Source organism: Medicago sativa, chromosome 6, assembly GCF_051527215.1.
Source record: "Medicago sativa cultivar Bolivia chromosome 6, Bolivia_mono, whole genome shotgun sequence".
Taxonomy (NCBI): domain Eukaryota; kingdom Viridiplantae; phylum Streptophyta; class Magnoliopsida; order Fabales; family Fabaceae; genus Medicago; species Medicago sativa.
In genome coordinates, this window is record NC_140754.1 from 79,253,748 (window position 1) to 79,281,731 (window position 27,984).

The 27,984-nt window shown below is 34.3% G+C and overlaps 3 protein-coding genes across 11 annotated transcripts; all 3 read left to right on the forward strand.

Annotated features, from left to right (window-relative positions):
* Positions 1-1,663: 1,663 nt before the first annotated feature.
* LOC146917144 (uncharacterized) lies at positions 1,664-2,257 on the forward strand. The gene has a single exon (XM_085721830.1). It carries the CDS (start codon positions 1,664-1,666, stop codon positions 2,255-2,257), a length of 594 nt encoding a protein of 197 aa, XP_085577956.1.
* Positions 2,258-7,498: 5,241 nt separating this feature from the next.
* Positions 7,499-25,167, forward strand: LOC146917145 (uncharacterized). Of its 5 annotated transcripts, XR_015015472.1 has the most exons (4): positions 7,499-9,663; positions 22,995-23,017; positions 24,138-24,252; positions 24,989-25,167. XR_015015472.1 is itself a non-coding variant. In XM_085718927.1 (3 exons), the coding sequence occupies exons 1-2, from the start codon at positions 7,878-7,880 to the stop codon at positions 23,003-23,005; spliced, it is 1,797 nt and encodes a 598-aa protein (XP_085575053.1). In that variant the 5' UTR covers positions 7,499-7,877; the 3' UTR covers positions 23,006-23,017; positions 24,989-25,167. The 5 variants fall into 5 exon arrangements, 4 of the variants coding, with proteins under 4 accessions (XP_085575053.1, XP_085575055.1, XP_085575056.1 ...); XM_085718927.1 differs by lacking the exon at positions 24,138-24,252; XM_085718929.1 differs by lacking the exons at positions 22,995-23,017; positions 24,138-24,252; positions 24,989-25,167 and adding an exon at positions 14,333-15,309 and having other exon boundaries at positions 7,500-9,686.
* LOC146917146 (uncharacterized) lies at positions 21,187-26,843 on the forward strand. 5 transcript variants are annotated; one of them, XM_085718936.1, is made up of 3 exons: positions 21,187-21,543; positions 22,302-24,252; positions 24,989-25,167. In XM_085718936.1, the coding sequence occupies exons 1-2, from the start codon at positions 21,351-21,353 to the stop codon at positions 23,003-23,005; spliced, it is 897 nt and encodes a 298-aa protein (XP_085575062.1). In that variant the 5' UTR covers positions 21,187-21,350; the 3' UTR covers positions 23,006-24,252; positions 24,989-25,167. The 5 variants fall into 5 exon arrangements, with proteins under 5 accessions (XP_085575062.1, XP_085575060.1, XP_085575061.1 ...); XM_085718934.1 differs by having other exon boundaries at positions 21,189-23,017; positions 24,138-24,252; XM_085718935.1 differs by lacking the exon at positions 24,989-25,167 and adding an exon at positions 26,478-26,843 and having other exon boundaries at positions 21,189-23,017.
* Positions 26,844-27,984: the final 1,141 nt, after the last annotated feature.

Below are 27,984 nucleotides of genomic sequence, written 5' to 3' on the forward strand. Positions count from 1 at the left end.
ATTTTGAAACAATTTTTTTTGGCTAAAGCGACACTCATTTTGAAACGGAGGGAGTATATTTTACTACTTTCTAGCAATTTTCTCTCTCATATTCACGTTATATTTTGTTTTGTATCGTTTTGACTTTCATGCTCATGTTTTTCTTTGTAAAAACATTATTGTATTTGGTTGTCAAACATAAATATTCAAAGGGAAATGTTAACTTGTGCCCTTAAGGCACAAGTTAATGAATCAAAAGTAGAAATTGTTTATTGGAATGTGTGAATTTCATTTAACCTTTAACTTTTAAATGAATTGAATGCACACAATTTTAGAGAATATTTCCTATTTTGGTTTTCTTAACATGTGCCCTAAGGGCACAAGTTAACACCACCCATATTCAAATAACACTGCTCTTCCGTGAATGGAGCAATACAATTGGACACAAACTCAAATCAAATTTATTTAATCAGATCATTTAAATTTATTCTCTTTTAATTTTTTTTTCTTTTATGAGTGTGTTCCCCGATAAAATTAATTTGGGGATGTGTTGAAGTTATAATTTCCCTCTCAAATGCAACTTTTTAAGTTTTTATACAACATTTTTTTAGAATTTTATTGCAAAAATAAAGGAATTTATTCAAATTTACTACTCATCCATTAAAAAGTTCAAAAATAATTGACATTTTTGTAAAGAAAAATTATTTCAAAACAACCGATCTTTAATTTTCAATACATAATTACTTTTTTTCTCAATTATACCATCAAATTAATATCACTTTCGATACTTAATAGTTGCTCCATCCCAAAATAAGTGACTTAATTTGATTTTGTGCACTATTCACATAACAAACTTTGACCACATATTTAAACTACAAAAATGTTAAGGGTCTTGTTAACCGGTGCCCTCGGGGCACTAGTTATGGAATCTATAAATAAAATTTTTTGTCTTGGAAATATAAACTGTCACTTTTTATCAAGTAATAATTACATTACTTTTTAATAAAAACTTACTTTATTTGGTGCTTAACCATTGCCCCGGGGCACTGGTTAACATATTCCAAATGTTAATGAGTGCCGCGTAGCACTATTTAAGCCTTAAATGATAACTTTTTATAAAAACTTGTGCATTTAATGTATTGGAAATTGAACGACTTTTTCAAAAAATAATTTCCTAATTTACAAAAAGTGTCCGAAGACACTCGTTAACCAGACTCGTCTCAACTGCAAGACAATGCACCCGAAGTCCTAAAACATAGTCTTCAATACCAGCACATGCTTTAAAAATAACAGCAAATGTAGCATTCTAATGTTGAATTTTCAGGGATTTCGTTTTAACAAAAATTTAAACCCGACCAACGTTATTTTGAAGTAACAGAAGAGCAAAGAATTCCAAGAAATCACACAAAATCTCTGTCGGGCATTGAATTTTCAATGTTTTGGGTTGAAATTCTATCTGATAGATATGTAGCATGTCCAAAAATTCTCTAAGCCCTTACTCGCCCTAGTGACTACGTTACTTAGGTGTCAATAATTCACGCCAAAAATGTTCTTAAAGATGGTTTTCCTCAACGAGTCGGGTCAGGTTCTTCCCCATATTGGTTCTGTCCTTGGAGTTTTCTTTGCTTTATAGGTTCTCTTGCTCCATACATTAACATCCATGATCTTCATCTGACAGTTAAAGATGTGTTCTTTTGAAATAACCTCCATATCGATTGTCGCTACATTCAGCTTCCTCCATCCGCTACAAAAGCCATCAACAGTATGTATCTCAAGTTCAATGCCTCTCTACAAGATACCTTCATTTGGAACCATAACAAAAACGACACTTACACAACCAAAAGCGGATGGCTTTGGTGGAGTTCTAAGAAATTATGCAAGTTACTACTTTACAGGTTTTTCAGGCTACATTCAAAACTCTTTTGACATTCAGTATGATGAGCTCTATGCCATTTATCACGGTCTCTTGTTGGCTAAAAGCATGGGTATCACTAAGCTAGTTTGCTATTCCGATTCTCTTCATGGTATTAACATCATCAAAGCCCCCTCCTTTAAATATCATGTTTACACGGTTATGATTCAAGACATAAAAGATTTAATTGAGCAAGGAAATGTCTCGGTTATCCACACCCTTCGTGAAGGAAACCAATGTGCGGATTTCATGGCTAAACTCGGTGTTTCCTCTAATGTTGAGCTTCTTCGTCAAGACTCCCCTCCGTCAGATCTTCTCTCTTTGTTGCGGAGTGATGCGGCAAAAACCTTCTTTTTGAGAGATTAGGGGCTCGTTTGTTACGGATTAAAATAAAAGTGATTTTAATATAAAATAATTTAGAGATTATTTTTTAGAGATTTTATGAAAAATCAGAATCTATTTTGCGTTTGTTTACTGTAATATAAATCACTTTTTTTTAAAAAAATATTTTTGTTTGTTTTGATACAACTATATAAAAGTGATTTTTTGTTACAAAATTAGTTTAATCTTTTGATCCATATTTTCTCTCTCCTCTAAAAAAAATTATTTTTTTAGAAACTGCTCTCAACAACTTCTCATTTGAAGCTGTTTTTAGATTTTTTTTTTTTTTAGATTCTGACTTTTTAAAAAAAAACTGTAACAAATGGATGTAGTTGTTGAAGCAAAAATATTTTTGATGAATGTTTTAATGATAACAAACCTCGTGGAATAAATGATAAGTTTTATGAATGGTGATCTACTGATGTTTGCACTTGAGTTTTTGTTAAAAGAACATGAATCACATAAGTGGATAAGCTAGAAGCCACCCACGTTGATAAGTGCATCATATCTACTCAACAATGAAAGAATGAGTATATCATCAGTTGAAACAACAAGATCATATCTCCATGAAGATTCATAGCTCAAGAATAATGATGGAAGAACTTGAATCATGATGGAAGAACTTACATCACAAGCTACACAAGAATGTGCTTGAAGTTATGTGACAAAACTCACATTGAGTTTTGTGCTATATGATTTGAAGATCCTTCATGGGTAAACAAGATAAAAGGAAACATGCATGAAAGCTAGGAAGATTCTCAGAACCTCCTCAAAGTATCACACTTCCAAAGCTTCTGAAGATAAGAAGTTCAGAGTTCAGAATGTTCATATGAATGAAGTTCATAATAATCATGAACATTAACCCTGAATATATCCAGAAATATTAAATGATTGCTTCATGGATGAACAAGAATATTTCAAGTCATCGGTTACAAGCAATGATGCAAAGAAATATTCTTTTGGACTTTAAAGAAAGAGTCATCTTGTTTGTCAAAACAAATGATCTCTCCTTTATATGCTTCAAGTAGTTTTTGAAGGGAATAAAGAAATAACTTTCATAAGGTTCAAAGTGTTGAAGAACATTAGTATGTTTATAAACATCAGATAGTTCAGCACAAAGTACAACTGTCAAAAAGGAATGAACCAAGAAGAAACATTTTGAAGTTCATATGTATGAACCCATAAGAAGTTCATAAGGTTGGTCAGAAGGTTGCTCAGAAGGTTGCTCAGAAGGGTCATTAGAGCAAACCCATAAATCAATGTCCACACTAAGAACATGCAAGAACTGATGTGACATGAACATATCTTATGCATACAATGATTTTGACTTTGGATCAAGAAATCATTAAAGGCATATATGGTGATTAAAGGATTAATGAACTTTGATAGTTCTTGGTATTTGTGCGTTCTTGAATGATTGACCAAGACATAAACAAAGTTTAAATCATACCAAGAAATAAGAAAGCAAAGGACATAAAGACTTAAGAACTCAATTAGAGTTTAGAAAGTTAACAGAGTTCAGAAGGTTGGACAGAGTTCAGAAAGTTGTTTACGATGAACATCAAGAACCAAGCCCGGAAATTCATGAACCAAATGAAGAACATGCAAGGTTCACGTGACTTAAATAAAAGTCCAGTAAAGTACATTGACTAAGATCAATCAAGGAATAAAGGCATTTATTTGATTAAAGTCAAAAAGGGCATCTTCAATGTTCATTCAAGACTATGAACATTTGAAGTACAAAACATTAGGAATATTCCATTAAGAATATCATCCCAGATGTTTTTCATACTGCACTTCATAGATGTTTCACTATTAGGATTTGATTACATCAAATAAGAGTCTTACAAATCATCCTAAGTGAAACAAAAGGAACATTCTGAAGCCCCCTGAGTTCAGAAAGTTCGATCCTGCTCTGTGCTTTTTCTGACATGAACAGTACAGTGGTTGGAAAGTAAAAAGCAAATCTAAAAGCAAGATCTAACCTTATTCAACAGGAATTCGACACATAAGGGAGTTGGTACTGTACAAAGCAAACCAAATCCCCTAAAGCATAGGCTTGAAGTGACAGTTCCACTTTATCAATTCTGCCTTAGTTCCAAGAAAAATTTCAAAGAAGGTCTGATCCAGGAACATTCTGAAGTACGTCTAAGAACAATCTTTATATATAGTACAACCTAGAATTCATGTGATATTCATATGATGAAACCCAGAAACACATCTGGCCATTCATCCACATGAACCCGGATGAAGATCATGATGAACACAACAACATTCTGAATCATTTCAGTTTGCCCAAATTTTCAAGTAAAAGTTAGTGGGGCCCAGGACACATGGCACAAGACCATTGGACACCCTACACAGGGCCGGCCCTAGGCATAGGCCGGGGGTGCGACGGCCTAGGGCCCTTGCCGGTAGGGGGCCTCAAATTTTTTTTATGATTGGAGGTGTATATAGAAATATTTGGTTTTTCGTGGGTGTGTATAGCAAAGTTTACTGAAAGGCCAAACATGTTGAAAGGTTGCTGAAGCCTGTTAATGTTTATGGCCCTTTTGTCTAAATTTGCTATATATACTCCCTTAGATACAAAGATTTCTATATACATCCTCCCTATAAATTTTTTAGTTTTCCTTAACAATGTGCAAAAAAATTATTATTGAATAAATTTGTGATATTTTTTTGGGCTCTTTATTTCTAATAATGTGCCTCACTAATATTAAATATATTGGTCATATTTATTATCCAAGAAATTGGGAATTTTATAACAAAACAAATTATATTTTACTTGAAAATAAGTCTACTAGAGAAATTAATCTTAATGTTGTCTTTCAAATGTTTTAAAAAGTTAAATTATATCATTATGCTAAATCATGTGAGACGAATTTAGGATCATGTGGCCCACTCATCTTTCTTTGTTTTTTTTGTTCTTTTTTGGTAGTAAAACGCGGGGGGAAAAACGAAAAGAAGACATGATAAAATCACAACAATGAGCTAAAAAAATTATGATATATTATGTAAGGGACCCTACAACGGCTATATGAGCCCAAAAACTCTATAAATAGAGATCAAAGGCTCATCATTACTTGCACCATTGCAAAACATACAAGAAAAACAACATAAGAGTGTTTTGAAGCTTTAGCAAAAATTGATCATCACAAAGATTCCAAGAAGTCTTTAAAAGTGTAAATCAATTCTCTCTCTCTCTCTCTTATCTTTTCAAAGATAAGTTCTTCTGTTTGTTTCTCAAACATTCAAACTCCAAACATCTTGTAAAGTCTCATCTAGCTTTAGGAGTACTAAAGTGTTAGTTTGAGCTGAAGGTGTAAAAGTCTAAGTGGGTCACTTAGCAAGAAGTAAAGAAAGTCTCATCTAGCTTTAGGGGTACTAAATTGTTAGTTTGAGCAGAATGTGTAAAAGTCTAAGTGGGTAACTTAGCAAGAAGGTGCAAGCCTGCTGAGGCTTAGAGAATACAGTTGATGTAATTGTTCAAGTGAACAGTTGATATAATTGTTCAAGTGAACAAGATTGTAAGGTGCAGGATTTGAGAGGTTATCTCAAACATCATAGTGGAAACTCTCACAAGATTGTGAGGAGTGGACTAGCCCACATTGGATGAACCACTATAAATCTTTGCGTGTTCTTCTTCTCTTCCCTATACTCTTTATTTTCAGTATACACTACACACACAAACACATGTACATTTAAATCGTTTCTGCATAACTACTTCAGAACGTTCTGAAGTCAGTTCACTAACTTAACTATTCCAAGTCCAAAACTTGAGAATCAATTTTAAGTTACAGATTTAATTTTTAAAGGGTCACAATTCAAACCCCCATCCTTGTGACTATTTTATCTACTTTAATTGGCATCAGAGCCCGGTTCTAAGGGTTTGAACACTTAAACAAGTGTTAGAGAAAAGATCCAGAAGGAAGTAATGTCTAAACCTGCTAATCAAAGTGCATGTCACATATGCAACAACGTGGGATATTTCAAAACTAAATGCCCTCTGAAGAAGAAAATGCAAAGATGGCAACCAGAGATGATTTTGAAGAAAAAGAAGAAGTCAACACATGAGTAAAGACAAACACGAAAAGTGAAAAGGTAAAAAATTATAATCCTTATATTTTATATAAAGTGTTTAATAATATCTCATATGACTCATGCATTTTATCTTAAAAGTATGAACTTTTAAAATAATAATTTTTCTTGTATAAAGAAAGAAAATGTGAAACTACTAATCTTGAATGATATATATATCTTAAAACCATTCAAAAATTGTAGCACTCCCATTTTAAAATATTTGAGAAACATAAGATCCTCAATTAGCAAAAATTTGTAAGATTTAGAAAAGTCTGCATTTTTGAAACAAAATGTTATTTTGAAAAGGGAAGTAATATTTTGAAAAAGGATATAACCAACTTTCTAAAGTCTGTTAAGACCTTTCAAAAAGCTGGTTTAGGATTCATAACCTATCACAAACAAAAGTGAGAAGATAAATGAAAAATGTTCATGTTGAAAAAGAATTGAACATTATGAACCTATATGTTTTTTTTATAAAAAGAAACGTGAAAAAAACCCTCATTTCAAAAAGAGATTTTGTCCTAAATTAGAATGATCTCAAAAGGTTGAGGTTTGTAAAAAAGAATCTTCTTATTTCAACAAATCTGATCATCTTAAATCAGGATGTGGTCATAAGAAAGAATCTCTCAAGAAGAGAAACACTAACCTCCAAGGACCCAAAGTAATACGAGTACCAAAAGCTTTACCAATTTGTGATGCAGGAATGTCTTCTAAATTTATAGGAAAAGCTTGATTCATGAACAAATTATGTTCAAGAAATATGTGAAGATCAAAATGATGAAGATTCTGAAACCTCTCAAGATGATGTTGAGTTGCTCTAGAATAATGGAACAATTTAAAATGAGTTCAAGTCAAAGAACCAAAACTTCATTTATTTGCACACCTCTAAGAAGCTATCATCTGTCATCACCTAAACATGAACCATAACCTATCCTAGAATACACCAAACCTATTCATGATTCCATAAATCTTCAAGATGTCCCTAAAATCCTCCATAACTTGATTAGGCACACTTTACTCCCTAGATGTGGAACCTTTGATGTTGTAACATATATTGATTTATGTATCATGTACCATCTCATGACCAAAACAAAACTCAACCTCTGTTTCATAATCCTTCAATACATGATTGATTCTTGTTTGGATGTCAAACAAAAAATTGTTGAGTTGCCATATGGGATGCATTTGACTTCCATCTTTAAGGCTGCACAAGTATCCCTAGAAGGTGAAGAAAGTAAATACACCTTCATGAGATTCACAACGAAAACCTTAGGACAACTTCACATCACCACTTCAACATGCCAACTCCTCCATCATCAGGAACATCTGGATCTGTGAAAAGACATACAGATCATAAAGTTCAGAATGACAAGGTCAGCATATCACATATACATGTTCGGTTGACAAAGTTAATTGAAAGACCAAATGTGAAAGAATCTAAAATGACAAGGTCAAGCGCATAATCTAAACTTTTTGTTATAAAGACTAAAACCGAAATTCATTAATATTACGTGGACCAAAAGCGATGTTAACTCTAAAATTGTTAATAATTTATTTTCTAATAAAAAAAGACTTATGTTGGGATTCTTCAACGAAGGATCAATTCTTATCCAGTGACAAACAGATTCCGGGCCATTGTTTTAGAGCTGAAGACAAAATCTCATTCAATCATTCTCTCACAAAATCAATAATGTCGTCATCGTTCTTAAGGTTAAGGTACGCAACTCTCTCTTTTCGTTCTACACAGCCAATTCGTTGTTTACACGTTCACCCTCTTCCTTCGTTCACTGACAATGTTGATGACGCTGTTTCTTCATTCAATCGCATCCTTCATATGAACAACCCTAAACAACCCATCTTTGAATTTAACAAGATCTTATCTTCTCTTGTTAAGTTGAATCATTACCCAACTGCTATTTCATTTTCTCAAAAAATGGAACTCAAAGGAATTCAACCTGATATTTTTACTTTAGCCATTTTGATTAATTGTTTCTGTCACCTTGGTCACCTCAATTTTGCGTTTTCTATGCTGGCCAAGATTTTCAAGCTAGGTTTTCAGCCTGATACTGTAACAATCAATACACTTATCAAAGGTCTATGTCTTAATGGTAAGGTTAGGGATGCCCTTAACTTTCATGACGATGTTAGAGCTAAGGGGTTTCACCTTGATCAGTTTAGTTATGCCATCTTAATTGATGGATTATGTAAATCTGGAGAAACAAGAGCTGCCCTGCAGGTTCTTAGAAAGATTGAAGAGAAATTTGTTGGTCCTAATGTAGTAATGTTCAACACAATTATGGATAGTTTGTGCAAGGATAAACTTGTAATTGATGCTTGTGATTTATATTCTCAAATGCTTGTCAAGAGAATTTCTCCTGATGTTATCACTTACAATACTTTAATATATGGATTTTGTATTGTGGGTCAATTCAAAGAAGCCATTGATATGCTAAATGGCATGCTCATGAAAAACATCAGCCCAAATGTTCATACTTTTAACACATTGGTTGATGGTTTATGTAAGGAAGGAGAGGTGAAAAAAGCTAGAAATGTGTTAGCAGTATTGATAAAACAAGGTGTGGAACCTAATGTTGTTACTTATACTTCTTTGATGGATGGGTGTTTCTTGGTTAAAGAAGTGAACAAGGCCACATATCTATTCAACACTATGGTTCGAAGGGGAGTGGCTCCTGATGTTCAAAGCTACAGTGTCATGATAAATGGATTATGTAAGAATAAAATGGTGGATGAAGCCGTCAATCTCTTCAAAGAATTGCATATAAAAAACCTGGCTCCTGATATTGTAGCATACAGTTCACTTATTGATGGACTTTGCAAATTGGGGAAAATATCTGATGTTTTGGAACTTATAGATGAGATGCATGACAGAGGTCAACAAGCCAACATAATTACTTATAGTTCTTTATTAGATGCGTTGTTCAAAAACCATCAAGTTGACAAGGCAATTGCATTACTGACGAAGATCAAAGGCCAGGGAATTGAACCAGATATGTTTACATACACAATACTTGTTGATGGACTGTGCAAAAATGGAAGACTTAAGGATGCACAAAATGTATATCAGGATCTTCTGATGAAGGGTTATAATTTAGATGTTAGGATGTATAATGTGATGGTTAATGGGCTTTGTAAAGAGGGTCTGTTAGATGAAGCATTGTGCTTACTGCCAAAAATGGAAGAAAATGGTTGCACCCCTGATGCTGTTACTTATGAAACTCTTATTCATGCTATGTTCCGAAATGATAAGAATGATAAGGCGATGAAACTTCTTCGCGTAATGATTGCTAGAGGTCTACTATGAGAGTGAATCAAGGTGAGATGCATTCCAGTTACAAATTAAGTTATTTGAATTTTCATTACTACTGTCCTATTTCTATTTCATTTTTATTGCCACGCATAAGAATGAAGATGGACTACACTTTCAATTTAGTATTTTTTATTAATGTCAGATGTGAGCAGGTTCATATTGTTATTGCAACTACAATCTACTGATGTTTCTAGTCTCCACATATTGCAGCTACAGTCTGTCAGTATCAACCCTGTTAGCGTTTTGTAAATCTGTTAATATTTAGTTCGTTAGACTGTTACTCTTATAGAAAGCTATAAATAATTATACCAAAATAGAATAATGATAATACTACGGTACAGTCAACTCTTAAGGAAATTGGTCTGTAAACTAAAGGCCCAATTAAGTCTGTAGCAAGTTAGTTTTGGTAGTCCAATTTAGTAGTAAGGTAGTTTTTAGTAGTCCAATTTGCCCTTACTACATTTACCTTCATAAAGGCATCAAATAAGCAAGAAATGCTTACCAGCTCTGCTTCCAACTCCCTGACAGTGTATCGAGAAGGTCATGGTTTCTCTCACTGTTGTCTCAAGAATGTGCAGATCATACTGGCTTATGTAAGTTAAAGTTTTTTTAGGTCTACTGAAGGTAGGATATCATAGCATTGTACATTTATAAGGATACCTTTTGGGTGCAGTGTTATTTTCATATAGCAACAAAGGGGTTTAGTTACATGGCATATGAGATTTTCTAATCATTTGTTGTCCTAACTTCTAAAACACATTCAAACGCAGAAATCTTAAACTTTAGAGAGGGGTAAAATATGTTATAATGTTCTGAAGGGGATTATTTTGAATAGTTTAGTATTTTCATATCTATAACAGAACCCTTAAACTTAAGATTTGGATTGGACCTAACTTATAAGAATCAAGCCAAGCAATCATAATATTGTGCTCTTGAATAGGTTATCCGAATGCACTCTTGATTGAAGTCAATATGCTGTAAATAGGAACCACTACATAGAATATATACCTCAAAAGAATCTGGTTTACACAAATTGAAGTAAATTAAGCCTATATAGTGTAATAGGAACCTTGCTTCTTTTAGGTACATGGTGAAATAGCCATTAGTTTAATGTACTCCTTGTAGATTCTGTCCCAATGGACATTGAGTGTTTACCACACACCTATTCTTGCTCTTGAATGGGCTATCCGAATGTACTCTTGATTGAAGTCAATATAGTGTAATAGGAACCTTGCTTCTTTTAGGTACATGGTGAAATAGCCATTAGTTTAATGTACTCCTTGTAGATACTGTCCCAATCTACATTGAATGTTTACTACACACCTATTCCACTTTTTTATTGAATGTTTGATCATTCTTGTACTTTCTTACTGGATAGTCAGTGGTAGGAATTGGTTTACTGGCTTTTGAGTGTGTATATTATTCACAGTTCATTCTGCATTTCATTTTGGTTGATACTTTAATATCAAGATTCAATGCCTTTATTTTTATTTTTTTCCTTTGGCCTTGAAATTTGGGATGAGTCCTTGTATTTTCTTTAATCTTTATCATTATATATTGAAACATCGACTTAATGAAATTATAATTTGATCTGTTTGAATGTCTATGTTGACTTGTCTTCTATGCTACAACTTCAGTTAGTATATGTTTTTACCTCCATTAAGCCGGAGCACCAACAGTTTCTCTTTTAGCTTAGTCATAGCTTCTTAGAACCAATAAAAGAGTGTTCTTCCATTGGTTTCTTTGACAGTGACATAACCGGCCAGCGTAGTGTCGAAAATTAGTCACAAGATCACTACTTGAGGCATTAGCTAGTTTCATGGGTCTTTAGTATTGGAGAGCTGTGTACTATGTTCAATTATTGAATTTTCTTTATAGTCATTTGAGTGTGAGATCACTCAGTTTTATGTACCATTATGCAATGTAATCAATGGGTTGTTTTTGAGCTGCAAAAAGTTTCTTTGAGTTATTGATCAAAACTAGTAGTGTATATATTGTAATCATACCTTCGTGATGTCTCTTTCATTCCAGATTTCGCTATTCTGGTGTCTGGAGATTGCAACAATAATGTCGTTCACATGCTCTTGATTCCAGTTTTTGTCAATTGCAAAGCTTGATGAATTCCTGTTATATTAGTTATAGCTTCAATGTAATTATCCAATTAACATCATTCTTGTCCTCCAAAATTGTTGGTTCCATCCTTTGAACTGCAGCACGGCTTAATTTAAAATTAAGTAAACTATTAAGGGGTTGTCATGTGACTGAAAGGTCACGGGTTCAAGTCCTGGAAACAGCCTCTTGTGTAAAACAGGGTAAGGCTGTGTACAATACACCAAATGGTGGGACCCCTTCCCAGACCCTGCATATGTGGGAGCTCTAGTGCACCGGGTTTCCCTTTTTTAAACTATTAAGGGGGTTTGTGTCTAGAGAAAGTGTATATGCAGAGGTTGGATTTTGTAATTCTATACATTTATTTTACAAATTTCATATGCATATTTTGTTGGCCTTGCCAATTTCTGAAATCCATATTTTGTTTGGTACAAGCACCTGAATTGAGGATTATGGTAGGACCTTTAGTATCAAAATTCTTCAAAGTTCTAAGCCTACCAAAGACTTTGAAGAAAGTTTCTGGGCTCATTAAACAGTTTTTTTATAATGGAAATATTATAATATTACTTGGGGTGAATGGCATTGATATGTTGTTTAGTGGATGTCATACCCTATTAGAATATATAATTATTTGTCAAGGAACTAAAGATTTATTAGAAAAGGCTAAATGAATTAATAACATCAATCCAATCACAATCTGTTGTATATTAGTTTTACTATTTCTGCACTTTTGTTTCTTGTGCAATTCTGTTATTGTCGCGTTATGTGGTCTCTGTCTCTGCATATATCTGTTTCAGCATATTACCATTTATGCTCGTGTATTTAGGTTCAACCCTTCGGATTTACTGCATAATTCGCTCTACTGGTTTATGTGTCTTAATTAGGTTTAGCACAAATCCGGTTTTTGTTGGATTTCTTGGCTGCACGTGTTTTCTGGTTGTTGTGATGCCGGCTCTTTTGGTTTCACTTTTGCTGGGTAAATTCTTGAGGGCTTCCTAATTGCTTTGTTAGATCCAAGAAGTTAACTGAAGTTTATTTTATTTTTATCTTCTCGTGCAGTAAACTATCCTCGTGTATTTGACCTTGTATGGGATACTACATGGATTCTAAAGATAATTTAAACGATTCCTCCTTTGTTTGTTATGCCAAGTCATCAGTGCTTTGATTTGATTCTCTGTTTTATTAATGTGGTTCTTCTCATACGATTTGGATATCAACATCTAGTGGGGGAATTACTTGTTGCTTGAGATTCTTAGGCCAGACTAACATAGATCCGCAAAAAGTTTGTTTAACTTGTTTTTGCCCGAAGCTAGCTGTACACGGCATCATGCCATCTTCATGATTTCTCTTTCATTCCAGATTTTTCTATTCTGCTCTATTGGAATCACATGGCACTACTGTTCAGATGTTCTTGATTCTGGTTGGAATCACATGGCACTACTGTTCAGATGTTCTTGATTCTGGTTCTTGCCAATTGCAAAACTTGCTGATTCTAGTTTTATAAGAAATAATTCAATGCATATACAAATAAAGCTAGTCATTGTTTTCCTCTATAATTGTTGGTCTGACCTCTTGTATTGATGCTCTGATTAGTTTAAAATCAAGTCAATTATGTGGGAGTTCGGCATCCAAATCTAGTCAATATATAGTGGTCTGCTTCAAATAATTACATTTTTGTTGTAAATTTCATTTTCATTTTTAACACTTCCAGTTTTTGAAATCCGAATTATGTTTGGTAGCTTTTGGCAATAATTATAACAGTTAGGTTCTTGCCAATTGAATAACTATCATCCAAGAGAAATGGCATAAATATGATCACAGTTGCTGATCGGATGGATGGATGAATGAATCCATGGGTTGTTTCTGAATTTAATGGTCGGTTATTCAATCATACCTGGATTTGATTCAACTCAAATTGTATTTTCAGGCTTACTTCTGAATTACGGTCATTTATTGAGTTAACTAACACATAGCCTATTCCCTCAATTAAAAATGTATGTTCTAGTGTTTCTATTGTTTTATATTGAAGTTTTTTTTTTTTTTTTTTTTTTTTTTAAGGTTTGATATTGATTTGTTATTACAAGTGGAGTACAGTAGGAAGAAATTCCAACTTTCATGGCATTTTAGTATATGTGAATTTGCAAGATTTTGTCCTATTGGACTGTCTCAATGTCTTATGCATATTATTCTTCTTTCTTTATGGATGCCTCAAGTGCATTTCTGGTTATAAAAAAGGGTGCCTCATATACAATTTTTTTGCTGAGTATACAATGGTGAAGCAAGTAGGTACCAAAAAGTTGATGAAAATGGAAGTTTCAGGTCATTCATGCTTTCATTTGATCCTCTATTTTATCGACGCGGTTCTTTCCATATAACTTGGATACTTATCTCTTTTTAAATCAGTATGTAGAATGGAGAGAGTCTGCTTGATATTCTCAAGTCACATTCAAAGACATGCAATTGGTTGCTTCAAACTTCTTTTTTTTTTATCGAAACTTAGCCCTTAACATCGTCATCCCATCATGATTTCATTTTCGTTGCAGATTTTTATATTCTGGTGTCGTGAGATCGCAACAACATTGTTTGCATGCTCTTTATTGTTGTTCTTGCCATTTGCGAAGCTTGCCGAGTTCCAATTTCATTAACTATAGTTTGAATGTAATTGTCTTCCGGATTCCTTTGCATATTCAATTAATGTTGATTGTTCTTGTCCTCATCCTTTGTATTGGTTGGATTCTGATTAGTTTAAAAGTAAGTAAACTATTTCAAGTTTTAGCTGTTTGGAGCAAGTGAATTTGTAACGGTTGGATTCTGCAATATTGTACATTTTTCTTACAAATTTCATTTTATTTATTGTGTTTGACCTTGGATATGTGATTGCAATTGGAGCACAATAAGAAGGGTCAACGCTTTAGTGTATTCGAAATTGCAAGATTTGGTCCTATTGGACTATCTCATGTAATGCCTTAGTGTTATGGTGTTAATTAGACAATTGTCTTTCAGATTCTATTATTGGGAACTTTCCATTCTTTGAGGGTGTGTTTGGGAAGAGGGTTTAGGAGGGGGAAGGGAGGGGAGGACTTACATTCCTTTTTTAATTTAAAGACATTATAAAATGATTTTTAAAAAATTGAATGAATAACATGATAAATGATCATATAATACTTCAAAAACACTTAATTTATCTTAAAAAGACATTTTACATTGTTCGTAATTTAAAAAATAAAAGTGAGCCCTCCCCTCCCTTCCCCTCCTAAACCCTCTTCCCAAACACACCCTGATTTGAGTCCAAAGGAATTACTTCCAGGCACTTCAACATCCTTTCTTATTTTGGAGGTTGATTGAATTGAATTGAATTGAATTGTTCATTTGATTGTTTCTTTGGGTTCTTACTACATTGATAGGTACAATCAGGTTGCGTTTCTGGTTGCAGTGGCACTAATTTGTTTTCAAATTAACATCAGCTCCAAATCTTGTGATTCTCAATTTGGCTAATATTATGCACTTGATAAACTGTTTATGTATGAGTGTTATTGTTTCCTTCTGTGGGTGCGGACTGTTTTAATAATCAGGGATTCACCACTTTATCAAACTCTACTAGAGAGTTCTTAATAGATTCTCACTTGTAATATCATTGCATTCTCATTGGAGCATTATCTCCGCCATGAGCTAGCATAGCACCGTTACCGGCAAGCCTCTTTTATGGTGATCGTTGATTGAATATAAACAATTTCGTTTACACCAGATCAATTTATAATTTACCCAATTTAATGAATTTTTAAATATCTATTTTTATATAAAAAGATACTAAGTTTTTTGTGTAACATTTTCTTTTCCTTTCAATTTTATCTTCATTTAGTATATTTTTTAACAATACTATTCTTCTTTACCAGCTGAAATCGAATAGCTTAATTTTTTTATATAATCAAACAAAATTATACAATTTTAATTATTTATCGATAAAAGCGAAAAGACAAACACATTGGTGTTCGTCGTGCTTTATTGATTTTTACAAACCCTCTTTTGGTCCCTATCTTGTTACGTAACAGGTGGGCATAATGCTCGTAATCTTGGGATTCAGGTGATTTTTTCTCATATTTTCCGTGACGGTAATTGTTGTGCGGACTTTTTAGCAAATTTGGGACACTCTATGGTTGGCACTAATTGGCTTGATACTCTTCCAAGTGCCTTACGGTTTGATTTCTTTAGAGACAGGTGTGGGTTGCCTAATTACAGATTTCCTTAGTCTGTTCTTTGGCTGTTTTAGTTTCTGTTTTTAGTTCGTTTATGCTATTTCTTTGGTGGGTTTTGGCCTAGTCCCCCCACTATTTGTATATATTTTTCCCCCCTTTTTTTAATAAAATTTCTTAGAGTGTGGCGGCATAGGATGGCGGTGTCTTGGGGTACCAACCTAGTTGGGATGTCGATGATGCCGTTTGATGCCTGTCCACTCTCCTTGCTTATCAATATATATATATATATATATATATATATATATATATATATATATATATATATATATATATATATATATATATATGATACATGACTTTGGGATGATTTTTTATTTTTCAATTATACCCTTCATCTATATTATTTTAATTATAACTTTATCTTTCATATAATTTTATTTAAATCTTGTCCAGTAAGGGAAGCTCAATTTGTTGCTACTACTACTAGAGACATTATGTGAAGTGGCCGATGTTCGAACTCTGAATTTTCAACTTTTGAATACTTAAAGTGTGTGAACGTAGTCACAGATCTACCTTACCAAATAAAATTCTTAATATACGCAAGAGACAATGCATAATATATGCAAGGTTCAGGGTTCAAACCCCGACCACCACCAAAAAAATAAAATTCTTAATTAGAAAAATCAGTTAATTCTATTATATAGTAGTGCTAGTAATACTATTTTTTCAACACTCTATTCAACCTTCACTTTCTTATTGGTTTAAATTATGCTTAGTCACATAGTTTGAAAATTGGTTTCACTTAAGGTGGTGGGTCATGTATTGATTTCCTCCAATTAAAAAAAGAGAAATGATATTAGTACAACCATTTTATTACTACTTTTTGATAACTTTCTCTCTCATACTCACAATATATTCTTATTCTATCTGTTTGGATTGCGCTTATTTTGAGCTTATGAAAAGTGCTTATGCAAATAAATAAGTTTTTATGTTAATTCATAAGATCTTACTAACGAAAATTGTATATTCATAAGTTGTTTTTTCGCAAACTACCTTAACAAATTTATAAATAATACATTAATACTTATTTATTTGCATAAGCTTTAAAATAAGTCAATCCAAACGGACCATTTACACACAAGCGGAGAAACAGTAGGGTCGTAGGCATCATCATCAATCCTCGGAATGATGTTCGAGAAATGCGCCAAAGTTCATCCATGCAAACACAAAGAAACAAATATTTATATCACCGCAAGAGTTATACAAACAACTAAACATTTACGATCCAATAAGTAAAAAAGAAGAAAAACAAATATTGCCACAAGCAATGTCATGTAACCACCACAGGAGACCAAAGATGAGTCGGAGGTAAGAGATAGCTGCTCATATAGGAAAGCAAGTCCCATCCCACCCCATGACCAGCTGTCCAACTCGTCCATATCTTGCAGCGCAAGCAGCCAAAGCAGATTAATGTTTTTGCTGTTCTTGCTGGAAAAAATGGTCCAACCAAGCAAGAGCAACAGAAACGCCTTAATGCAGGCCAACCTAACTCGAGCTCGCTCGTGTTGCTCCTCTAGTGTGTCAATCTCAATTAGCTGATTACACCTATTCAAGAGCTCCTCGTAGCGCCTCTTCAGTGCACCAAAACTGACATATGAGAACCACCCTGTTTTGTCAGCTCCTTAGCGGCATCCTCCTCTGTAAACAGTAGGTCCGCCTGCATCATCTCTAGCCCATCCTCACGGGTTAACTCTTTATCCGGAAGGAGTCTCCAAGTGATGGGGATGCCTAGGAGACACGCCACATCATCTAGTGTGATGGTCATCTTTCCAACAGGTAGATGGAAGTTGCTGGTCTCCTCATGCCATCTCTATGTCATCGCACAAACGAACCCGTGAGATATGTTCTCGTACCCACTAGTCAGGAGGGGAGTCAGACTGGACATATTCACTTCATCCCAAAACCACTCATTTTGTTCCCCCCGGAATAGGCAATGCCAAGTTTTTAATGCTCAGCTTCTTCCCGTGCGAGATACCTTTCACCCTATGTTTTCTTCGAAACTGAAATACAAAAACAAAAAACAACAAACAACACTGTTAAATAAATAATAAGTAAAACAAACATTAAATATAGGCTAACGTAAATGTTAATTCTAACATTAAATAAGTAAAATAATAATTATAATAAGTTGTATAAATAGTAAAAGAAGTAAAATAAACATTAAATTATACTTACATCGGTATCGACCCATATCCTGCTTGCCACATGTCCACCAAAGTGAGGTAAAAGCCTGAGGTCAGAAGGCCCCCCTGCATAGCCGTCTGGGCCGACCTCGTACACCACCTCGACACCCCCTGAAAACGAGCCCCACCATCATGCTGCTCAGGCTGCTCAATATCATCATGCTGCTGAGGCTCCTCAATAGCAGGCGACTCCTCAACAACAGGCTCCTCAATAACAAATTGATACTGGTGAGGCTGAGGCTCCTGAAAATGATACGCATGATCATGCGGCTGCTGATACACCTCATAATGCTGCTGATACTGCGTCGGGTCCACCGTCTAGGATAGGCCAGTCTGGGACGATGATCCCCCCGCAACATCAACTCTAGCAAGTCTCGTTCCCCCACCTCTCCCTCGACCAGCCATAGGAGGGCGTAATGCTTCTTTCTCCCTCCGTGCACTACCAGTAGGGGCATGCCTCCCTGCCCTAAATCTGTCACTCCTATCCTGAGGTGGCTCAGGCGGTCTCTGAGACGCATTCCTCCGAGGCATATCTGCACAACATTTAACAAAACACAAATTCAATGATACATTTTCACACGCACATTGTGTCATTTCCAACAATTCAACAACACTAAAATTCCAACAATGTCATTTCAATCTGTAAACTACCACATTGCATTCAAACATATTATAATCAAAATTAACAAACCATATGCTAACTAATTTGATAATTCACAATCCAAAAAAACAAAATAATTACCATTGAGACATTTTACCAAACACATAGTGTGCAATTTTCAAACAACTACGTAATCTAACAATTTGTAAACCCTAAACTACCACATTCTACTCTAAACAACAATTCCTAAGTTAATTCATGACTAACAATCATTAAAACTAACATGCAAGCAAAATTTATAAAAACCTAAAAATGTTATATTTCTTCAAAAAAAACTAAAATTTCTACAAGTTAAATGCAATTAAGTAGGGTAATCATCACTTATTTGATAATGTGGGAGAAATTGGCTTTGAATGACGCAAGAATGATGAAAATTGGATATGGGGGGAAAAAAATTCGAAGTTGGGAAGTTGGAGAAATGAGGGAAATGTGTTTCTGTTTTGCTGATATATGACTTAAGTAACGCTGCATGAGTTAACTCACGCAACACTACTTAAGTCACGAAAATACAACTTGCGCAAGTTAAGATGCGCAGCGTGACTTAACTTGCGCAGGTGTAAAAATGGAAACGCTGCAGGGCGCGAGTGATTTGTGCTGGGTGAAGAGCAGAATTCGAGTTTTTAAGGTTGCAAAGGTTTTTTCAAGAGTGAATAGCCAAATACCCCCCCCCCCCCCCCCCCCCCCCCCCCCCCCCGAAATTGCAAGGGGCGTCAATTACCCCCCTGTCGTTAACGAAATATCAATTACCCCCCCGAAATTGATAAACGTTAGTCAATTACCCCCCTCCGTTAATTTCCTCCATCCAACATGCTGATGTGGCAGTTAACTGCCCACGTGGCACTGCCACATGGTCAGAAAAGGCATGCCACGTCAGAGGGGGGTAATTGACTATAGGGGGTAGTTGACTTTTTTTTTTTTGAAAAAAATCTGATTTTTTTTTCTTTCTGGTTTCTTCATAATTTTCTACCATTATTTTCTTCATCTCTTCTCTCATTGACCACCTTAGGATACAATGATAATGATTGTGTGGCAGGTTTTGAAATTGAAAACAATGATTTGATTTTGTTCAACAAATCAAAGATTTCAGGTAACAATCTAACAGAACCCAACTCAACAACACCAAAATCAGTAGGTTAAATGGTCAAGGCCAAAAGAAGTACATAGAAGCTGGAGAAATATAAGCAGAAGCTGGAGAATTGAAACTGTTTCGAATTAAGCAGTTTGCTGCTACAAGAGATTAAGCTGTTCCTGCATGGCATTGTGATGATTATATTAAGAATGGTAAGATTAAGTTGTTGTATGACTAGTTTTACAAGTGATTAAGCACGTTTGGATAGATGGATGGGCTGAAGCTTGGGTTGAAGTTGAGTGGGTAGAAGTGCTTAAACTGTAAATAAGCTGTTTTAGGAAGTTTAACTTTAAGCTTAATTCTGTTGATGATTGCTGGGTGTTAGAGGCAACAATTTAAGGAATCACGAGTAGTGACAAGTTGTTAAAGTGTGGTAATAAGCTGATTTGGCATGGGAGTTGAGTCATAAGCTAAAAATTAGAGCTTAAGCTGCTGAACGAACCAGAAGTGCTTAAGTGAGCAAGAATCAATTTTTGAGAGGGAAATGTTTATATATGCTGATTGGTTAGAGCAAGAGTGGAAATAAAGGAGTTAAGCTGTTTTGGGAATTGGCGGAAGCTATAAGCTGGAGCTTATGCTGTTTGCAAAAGCTTCCAGAAGTAATTAAACTGTCAGAAAATAATGGTAGAAAATTATGAAGAAAGCTCTGGCACCAAGAACAACTCCAACCATGCTTTTCTATTCTTCATTCCATATCATGCGCCTTATTGATCCCATCTCAAAAACAAAACTAACCAAGAATCAAAAATCAAATTTTGAACATACCCTTTTGCTGCAATCACAAAATAATGGTAGAAAATTATGAAGAAACCAGAAAGAAAAAAAAGAAAATCAGATTTTTTTCAAAAAAAAAAAAAATAGTCAATTACCCCCCTATAGTCAATTACCCCCCTCTGACGTGGCATGCCTTTTCTGACCATGTGGCAGTGCCACGTGGGCAGTTAACTGCCACATCAGCATGTTGGATGGAGGAAATTAACGGAGGGGGGTAATTGGCTAACGTTTATCAATTTCAGGGGGGTAATTGATATTTCGTTAACTACAGGGGGTAATTGACGCCCCTTGCAATTTTGGGGGGGGTATTTGGCTATTCACTCGTTTTTTCAATTTAATCCATCTGTTAACAAAAACATTACAAAAACAATGATTTGACATGACTAAATCGAAAACTTAAAAGCAGATGTTAAGAACGATTATGAAAGACGAACAATGTTAGACAAAATAAAAAGAGGTAAAAAAGGTACTCTTCCAAATCTCTTGAATTGAACTACTCTCTCGCTCAATTCGGCCATTGTTTTAAAAGCTGAAGCAAATCTCTTGAATCATTCATTCACAATGTCGTTCTTCTTCAGGTTAACAAGGCACACTCTCTTCTCTTCTCCCATAACTCCCAATTCGTTTCATCATCGTCGATTATACTCATTCAATCAGCCATTGCCTTCGTTCATTCCCAATGTTGACGACGCTGTTTCCTCTTTCAATCGCATCCTTCATATGAACAACCCTACCCCACCCATATTTGAATTTGGTAAGATCTTATCTTCTCTTGTTAAGTTGAACCATTTCCACACTGCTATTTCCTTTTCTAAACAAATGGAACTCAAACAAATTCAACCTGACATTTTTACTTTAACCATCTTAATTAATTGTTACTCCCATCTTGGTCACCTCAATTTTGCTTTTTCTATGTTGGCCAAGATTCTTAAGTTAGGTTTTCAACCTGATACCATAACAATGACTACACTTATCAAAGGTCTGTGTCTTAATGGCAAGGTTAAGGAAGCCCTTTACTTTCATGATGATGTTAGAGCAAAGGGATTTCACCTTGACCAGGTTAGTTATGGGACCTTGATTGATGGGTTATGTAAAATAGGTGAAACAACAGCTGCCATGAAGGTTCTTACAAAGATTGATGATGGGCTGTTGGTTCAACCTACAACACAATTATGGATAGTTTATGCAAGCATAAACTTATAATTGATGCTTGTGATTTATATTCTCAAATGCTTGTCAAGAGGATTTCTCCTGATGTTATCACTTACAGTACTTTAATATATGGATTTTGTATTGTGGGTCAATTCAAACAAGCCATTGATATGTTAAATGGTATGCTCGGGAAAAACATCAGCCCAAATGTTCGTACTTTTAACATATTGGTCGATGGTTTATGTAAGGAAGGAGAGGTGAAAAAAGCTAGAAATGTGTTAGCTGTTATGATAAGACAAGGTGTGAATCCTAATGTCGTTACTTATACTTCTTTAATGGATGGTTATTTCTTGGTTAAAGAAGTGAGCAGGGCCACACATGTATTCAACACTATGGCTCAAAGGAGAGTGACTCCTGATGTTCATAGCTACAGTGTTATGATTAACGGATTATGCAAGCATAAAATGGTGGATGAAGCTGTCAATATCTTCAAAGAAATGCAGTTAAAAAACATGGCTCCTAATACTGTAACATACAACTCACTTATTGATGGACTTTGCCAATTAGGGAAAATATCTGATGTGTTGGAACTTATAGATGAGATGCATGATAGAGGTCAACGAGCTAACATAATTACTTACAGTTCTTTACTAGATGCATTGTTCAAAAACCATCAGGTTGACAAGGCAATTGCATTATTGACGAAGATCAAAGACCAGGGAATTGAACCAGATATGTTCACATACACAATACTTGTTGATGGACTGTGCAAAAATGGAAGACTTAAGGATGCACAAAATGTATATCAGGATCTTCTGATGAAGGGTTATAATTTAGATGTTAGGATGTATAATGTGATGGTTAATGGGCTTTGTAAAGAGGGTTTGTTTGATGATGCAATTTTGTTTGATGATGCAATGTCCTTATTGTCAGAAATGGAAGACAATGGTTGCACCCCTAATGCTGTAACTTTTCAAACTCTTATCCATGCTTTGTTTGAAAGCAACAAGAATGATAAGGCCGTGGAACTTCTACGTGAAATGATTGCTAGAGGTCTATTGTAAGAGTAAAACAAGGTGAGATGTTTTCTAGTTGCAATTTCTCAGTTTGAATTTTAATACAACCTTCCAATCTTTCTTTCCTTTTATTTTTAGTCTGTTACACAAAAAGTAAATTGGACTGTGCAATGGACTAATTACTACATTTGTTTTTTGTAAAAGTCATATTGATGTTTGTTGATAAAAAATCGTTGTCTCACCAATGTCCACCTTAGAATATAAGCATATATGAAAATAACTTCTTTCTCAATAATGTTTTAATTTTAATCTCTGTTTTATTAATATGATTATTTTCATACAATTTGGATTCTTGACGTTTTTATATCAACATCAACTGGGGGAGTTATAGTTTCTTGAGATTCTCGGGCCATACTGACTTGGACCTGCAAAAAGTTGGATTAAGTTCTGTTTTACGTAAGCTAGCTTTGAACATCATCATACCATCTTCGTGATTTCTCTTCATTGCAGAATTTGTTATTATGATGTCATCAGATCACAACATTATTGTTCACATGTTCTTGATTCCATTTCTTGCCAATTGTAAAGTTTGCTTAGATTTATATTATAGCTTCAATGTTTCTGAGCTCAATGTAGTCCTCCATTATTGTTGACATCACCCCTTGCAAGCCATATCCTAATTGATAACTTTTGTCCACCATTCTATTTGATAGCTAGAGCATCAATTATATGCTTGGTTTCAAGATTTGGTGCCATATTTCCACTCTTTTATTTCTTCATATGATACTTTAGTTGCATCTATACAGTTTTATTTGTCGAATATCAATGATGTAATTTATGTATCTACATGTGTATACTCAGATCACACAACTTGTATTTATAATGGTGGTTACAATAATTATTGAATGATTAATCAATTAGCACTAACATAGGAAGTTGTATACTTGAATATTTTTACTTTTCCCTTCAACTGAAATGGCCTGTGAAAGTCTGTTATTTTCTTTGTCAACTAGTTTCTTTTCTTTCTAATAATGACATATAGTTTGTCCTTACTGCATTTACCTGCATATATCTAGCTTCTTTCCTGGTTATTTTAGCCATTATATCTGCAATATAAATGATATGTACGAATGCCTGCCGACTGGTATTGCATTAGTTACAATTCTGTGGATTATCATAGGAATGGATAAGCAACAAAGCTTACGAACTCTGCTTCCAACCCCCTGTTAACGTGCCGAGAAATCAATTGTTTCCCTCACTGTCATGTCAGAAACATCCAAGTCATGCTGGCTTATGTAAGCTAAGTTCTTTTGGCAATTGTTTGAGTTACATTTCTTCATTCATTATAGTGAAATTCAATTTGCTGTCATCTAAGTAACTTGGGATTTAATTTGGTCATCAATTTTCTTTTTATGTAGTTGGGTAGCAGCAAATGGGTTTAGTTACATGGTATTTGAGGTTTTCTGATCATTTGTCTTAAAACACACAAAAAACTAGTTGGGATGTTTGAGGATTTCTTAATTCACTTTTCACTAGCAAATTTATCTCCTATGATATCTTCAGGATCAAAGGTTTCTTTTTTGTCATGTTTTTCCAACTCGAGGAACATACATCTTGTGTTCTTGTTGAAACTTTCATTGTAAAAGATGTTTGTTCTTCAGTATATTGCTACTTGCTGCCTCCTCCTCCTCCTCCTCCAGAATTTTTTTCCTTCCTCTAGAGTCTACTCTAGAAGTGCAACAATTTTTCAATTTTGTTACATACAATTCAACTAACTGAAGTTACATAGATCTTATCCGTTGTACATATTAGTTTTACCGTTTCTGCACTTTTGTTTCTTGCGCAATTCTGTTACTGTTGCGTTATGTGGTCTGTCTCTGCGTATATCTGTTTCAGCACATTCCCATTTATGCACATATGCTGGTTTATGTGTCTTAATTAAGTTTAGCACAAATCCAGTTTTGTTTTGGATTTCTTGGCTGCACGTGTTTTCTGGTTGTGATGCTGGCTCTTTTGGTTTCACTTTTGCAGGGTAAATTCTTGAGGGCTTCCTAATTGCTTTGTTAGAACCAAGAAGAAGTTAACCAAAGTTTATTTTTTTTATCTTCTTTTGCAGTAAACTATTGTCGTGTATGTGACCTTGTTTGGGATACTACACGGATTCTAAAGATAATTTAAACGATTCCTCCTTTGTTTGTTCTGCCGAGTCATTAATGCTTTGATTTGATTCTCTGTTTTATTAATGTGGTTCTTCTCTTACAATTTGGATATCAACATCTAGTGGGGGAATTACTTGTTGCTTGAGATTCTTAGGCCAGACTAACATAGATCCTCAAAAAGTTGGTTTAACTTGTTTTTGCCCGAAGCTGGCTGTACACGTCATCATGTCATCTTCATGATTTCTCTTTCATTCTAGATTTTTCTATTCTTCTCTCTTGGGATCACACGGCACTATTGTTCAGATGTTCTTGATTCTGGTTCTTGCCAATTGCAAAGCTTGCTGAATTTCTAGTTTTATAAGTAATAATTCAATGCATATACAAATAAAGCTAGTCATTGTAGTCCTCTATAATTATTGGTCTGACCCCTTGTAGTACAATAGAAAGAAATGCCAACTTTCATGGTTATCATGTATACTATTCTTTTTTCTTTTTTGATACTTCCTAAGTTCATTTCTGGTTATCAAAACAAAAATGTTGATGGAAAAGGAGATTATGTTTATGGTTTCTGCAATGGACACTCATATTGGGGGAAAGTAAATCTCAGCAACTAATAATATCAGTTAAGTTTTTGAGTTTGTCTCGGATGCTACAATGATGGTAAGAGAATTTAAATTCCTTTGTTTTGTATGTCATCCTTAAGCATTTTGATGTTTCTTCCTTCTCAATGGGAGTTCAAAGATGTCTATGTTGTGTTTGAGTTGATGAAGTCTGACCTTCATCAAGTTAAATGATGCTCTTACTCTTGAGCACTGTAAATTTTTCTTTTAAAAATTTCTTTGGGGGCTGAAATAGATACTCGCAGGGATCCTTCTAACCAAGTCTCTGGCTTTTGCAGATTGGAATCTTAAACTAAAATGATATTTCTCTTGCTTAAAATGTGTCTCATATGAGACTTGAAACCAAAATTTCTGGATTGTTATATCAGATTAAGTGTAGTCGCAATCATATTTGGTGTGTGCGGCTTTCTCTTACACAGTTATTGGCAAGATTGATTATTCTACTTTTTCCGAGTTTTTCTACGCAATTTTTTGTATCAGCAATGAACCTTTGGTGTAACAAACCTTTTCCATTTCTCTTTCCCTTTTGGTTCTGATGTTGAAATCTCAGTTATATTGGATCTCCCCTTTGCCCCCCATTTTTTTATCTCTTAACAACTTTTGTGAATAGACAATTTTTTTAACTGCTTTTTCTGTTATTTGTCTCTTCTGTTATTTCTACTAATATTAGAGAGATATGAGCTGTTGTAGAAGGATGTAAAATGTGGTTGAATTGGTATGAAAATGATTTTTTCGGTGCAGAGATAAAATGGTTCAAAAAATTATGAACGAGGGAACGCGATGCTAAAGAGATTTTGACGAGAATTCTTTCCGACAGTCCTCGAGAGATCCCTGCGAAAATTCTTTCCACAAATGCCGACGCCGTCATGGGTCGGAGCCCTTTGCAAGAGAAACGAATCAAGCTCCAGTTGCATATTTATCAATGATTCAGAAAAGGTAGCTGGTATACAATTTGAAAGGAAGATAGTACGACATTTGCATCTCTTGGATAGTAAAACAACATATGTACCTTTTTTTTTTTGAATAAAATATATAAACAACATATGTACCTTAAAATTACACATGTGTTCTTTGTTATTAAGTTTGAATTGCATGCTTTCTCTCAAATTTTTAAGGGTTGCTTAGTAGCAATAAAATTGTGAAAAACAAATTAAAAAGATGAAAATACATGTCTCTTGATATTGAGTTTGAATTTAAGTCTTATGAATTAAGGAAATATATACTACTATTGACCATTGAGATACCTATGAGCAGTTGATTATAATGGAACGTGTCTCTTCGTATTGAGTTAGAATGCAACATTGTTAAAACACTAAAAATATAGTTTTACCACTTTCCTCGTCGACTCAAATGATTATTCTTTATAAATGTGCGCGGAAAATATTTAATTTGTACCAATATACTAGAATTTTTATGAACATTTTGTTGCGTTTGAAAGTCCCTTATTATCACTTTTGTCGAAGAAAATTTTGTACTGTTCAACACGTAACTATCTCCCTCACTTTCATTTGTGCATGAAAATGGAAGATAATTCCCTTTTGAGAGAATCGTCTAGCAAATTAGTAATTACATTTAAAAAAAAAACTATTCAATTAAGAGATTGCCAAGCTGTTACCAATGGATAATCATTCAACAATACAATAACTAAGGAAATTGTAAAATAAAAATAAAAAAGACATTATTAAACTAGGCATATTAATTACTTAACAACGATTCAGACTTACTTTCCATTCGTCGAAACCAAAGTTTCAACATAGTTATTGAAATAGAACCACCTTTTACCTATGGTAATTTCAGTTCGCACCACCATATTAGTTCGCCTATTATAGATAATCGGATCTCCTCCGTTACGGTCCCCCAATATCAATTTATCACCGCTCTCAAAAAGACAAAATGGATAAAACGTAGCATTAAAACAATCTCTTCGAAGATTATGATAATCAATTTTAAGGAATTGACTCCAAGACTCTTCAACTCCAAACTTCATCATCTTCCATATAACAAAATTTTCAGCATGAGAATAACACATACAAAGACAATCCATGAACACACAAATGAATACGAAAGCCGACAACCGTTCATTAGAACCTCGAGGGGGCAACAATTGTGTGTATGTCTCTGTCCCCAAATCAAGTGAGATGATCGCAAAATTCTCAACAGTATAATTATTCCAATCATATGTAATATCATTTCGAATGACCAACAAGTTAAGAGTTCCGCTCAAATACACACAACAGTAGCAGATAAA

Coding starts and splice junctions, on each gene's coding strand:
- LOC146917146 (XM_085718935.1), top strand. CDS start 21,962: ATGGATAGTTTATGCAAGCATAAACTTATAATTGATGCTTGTGATTTA.
- LOC146917144 (XM_085721830.1), top strand. CDS start 1,664: ATGTGTTCTTTTGAAATAACCTCCATATCGATTGTCGCTACATTCAGC.
- LOC146917145 (XM_085718927.1), top strand. CDS start 7,878: ATGTTAACTCTAAAATTGTTAATAATTTATTTTCTAATAAAAAAAGAC.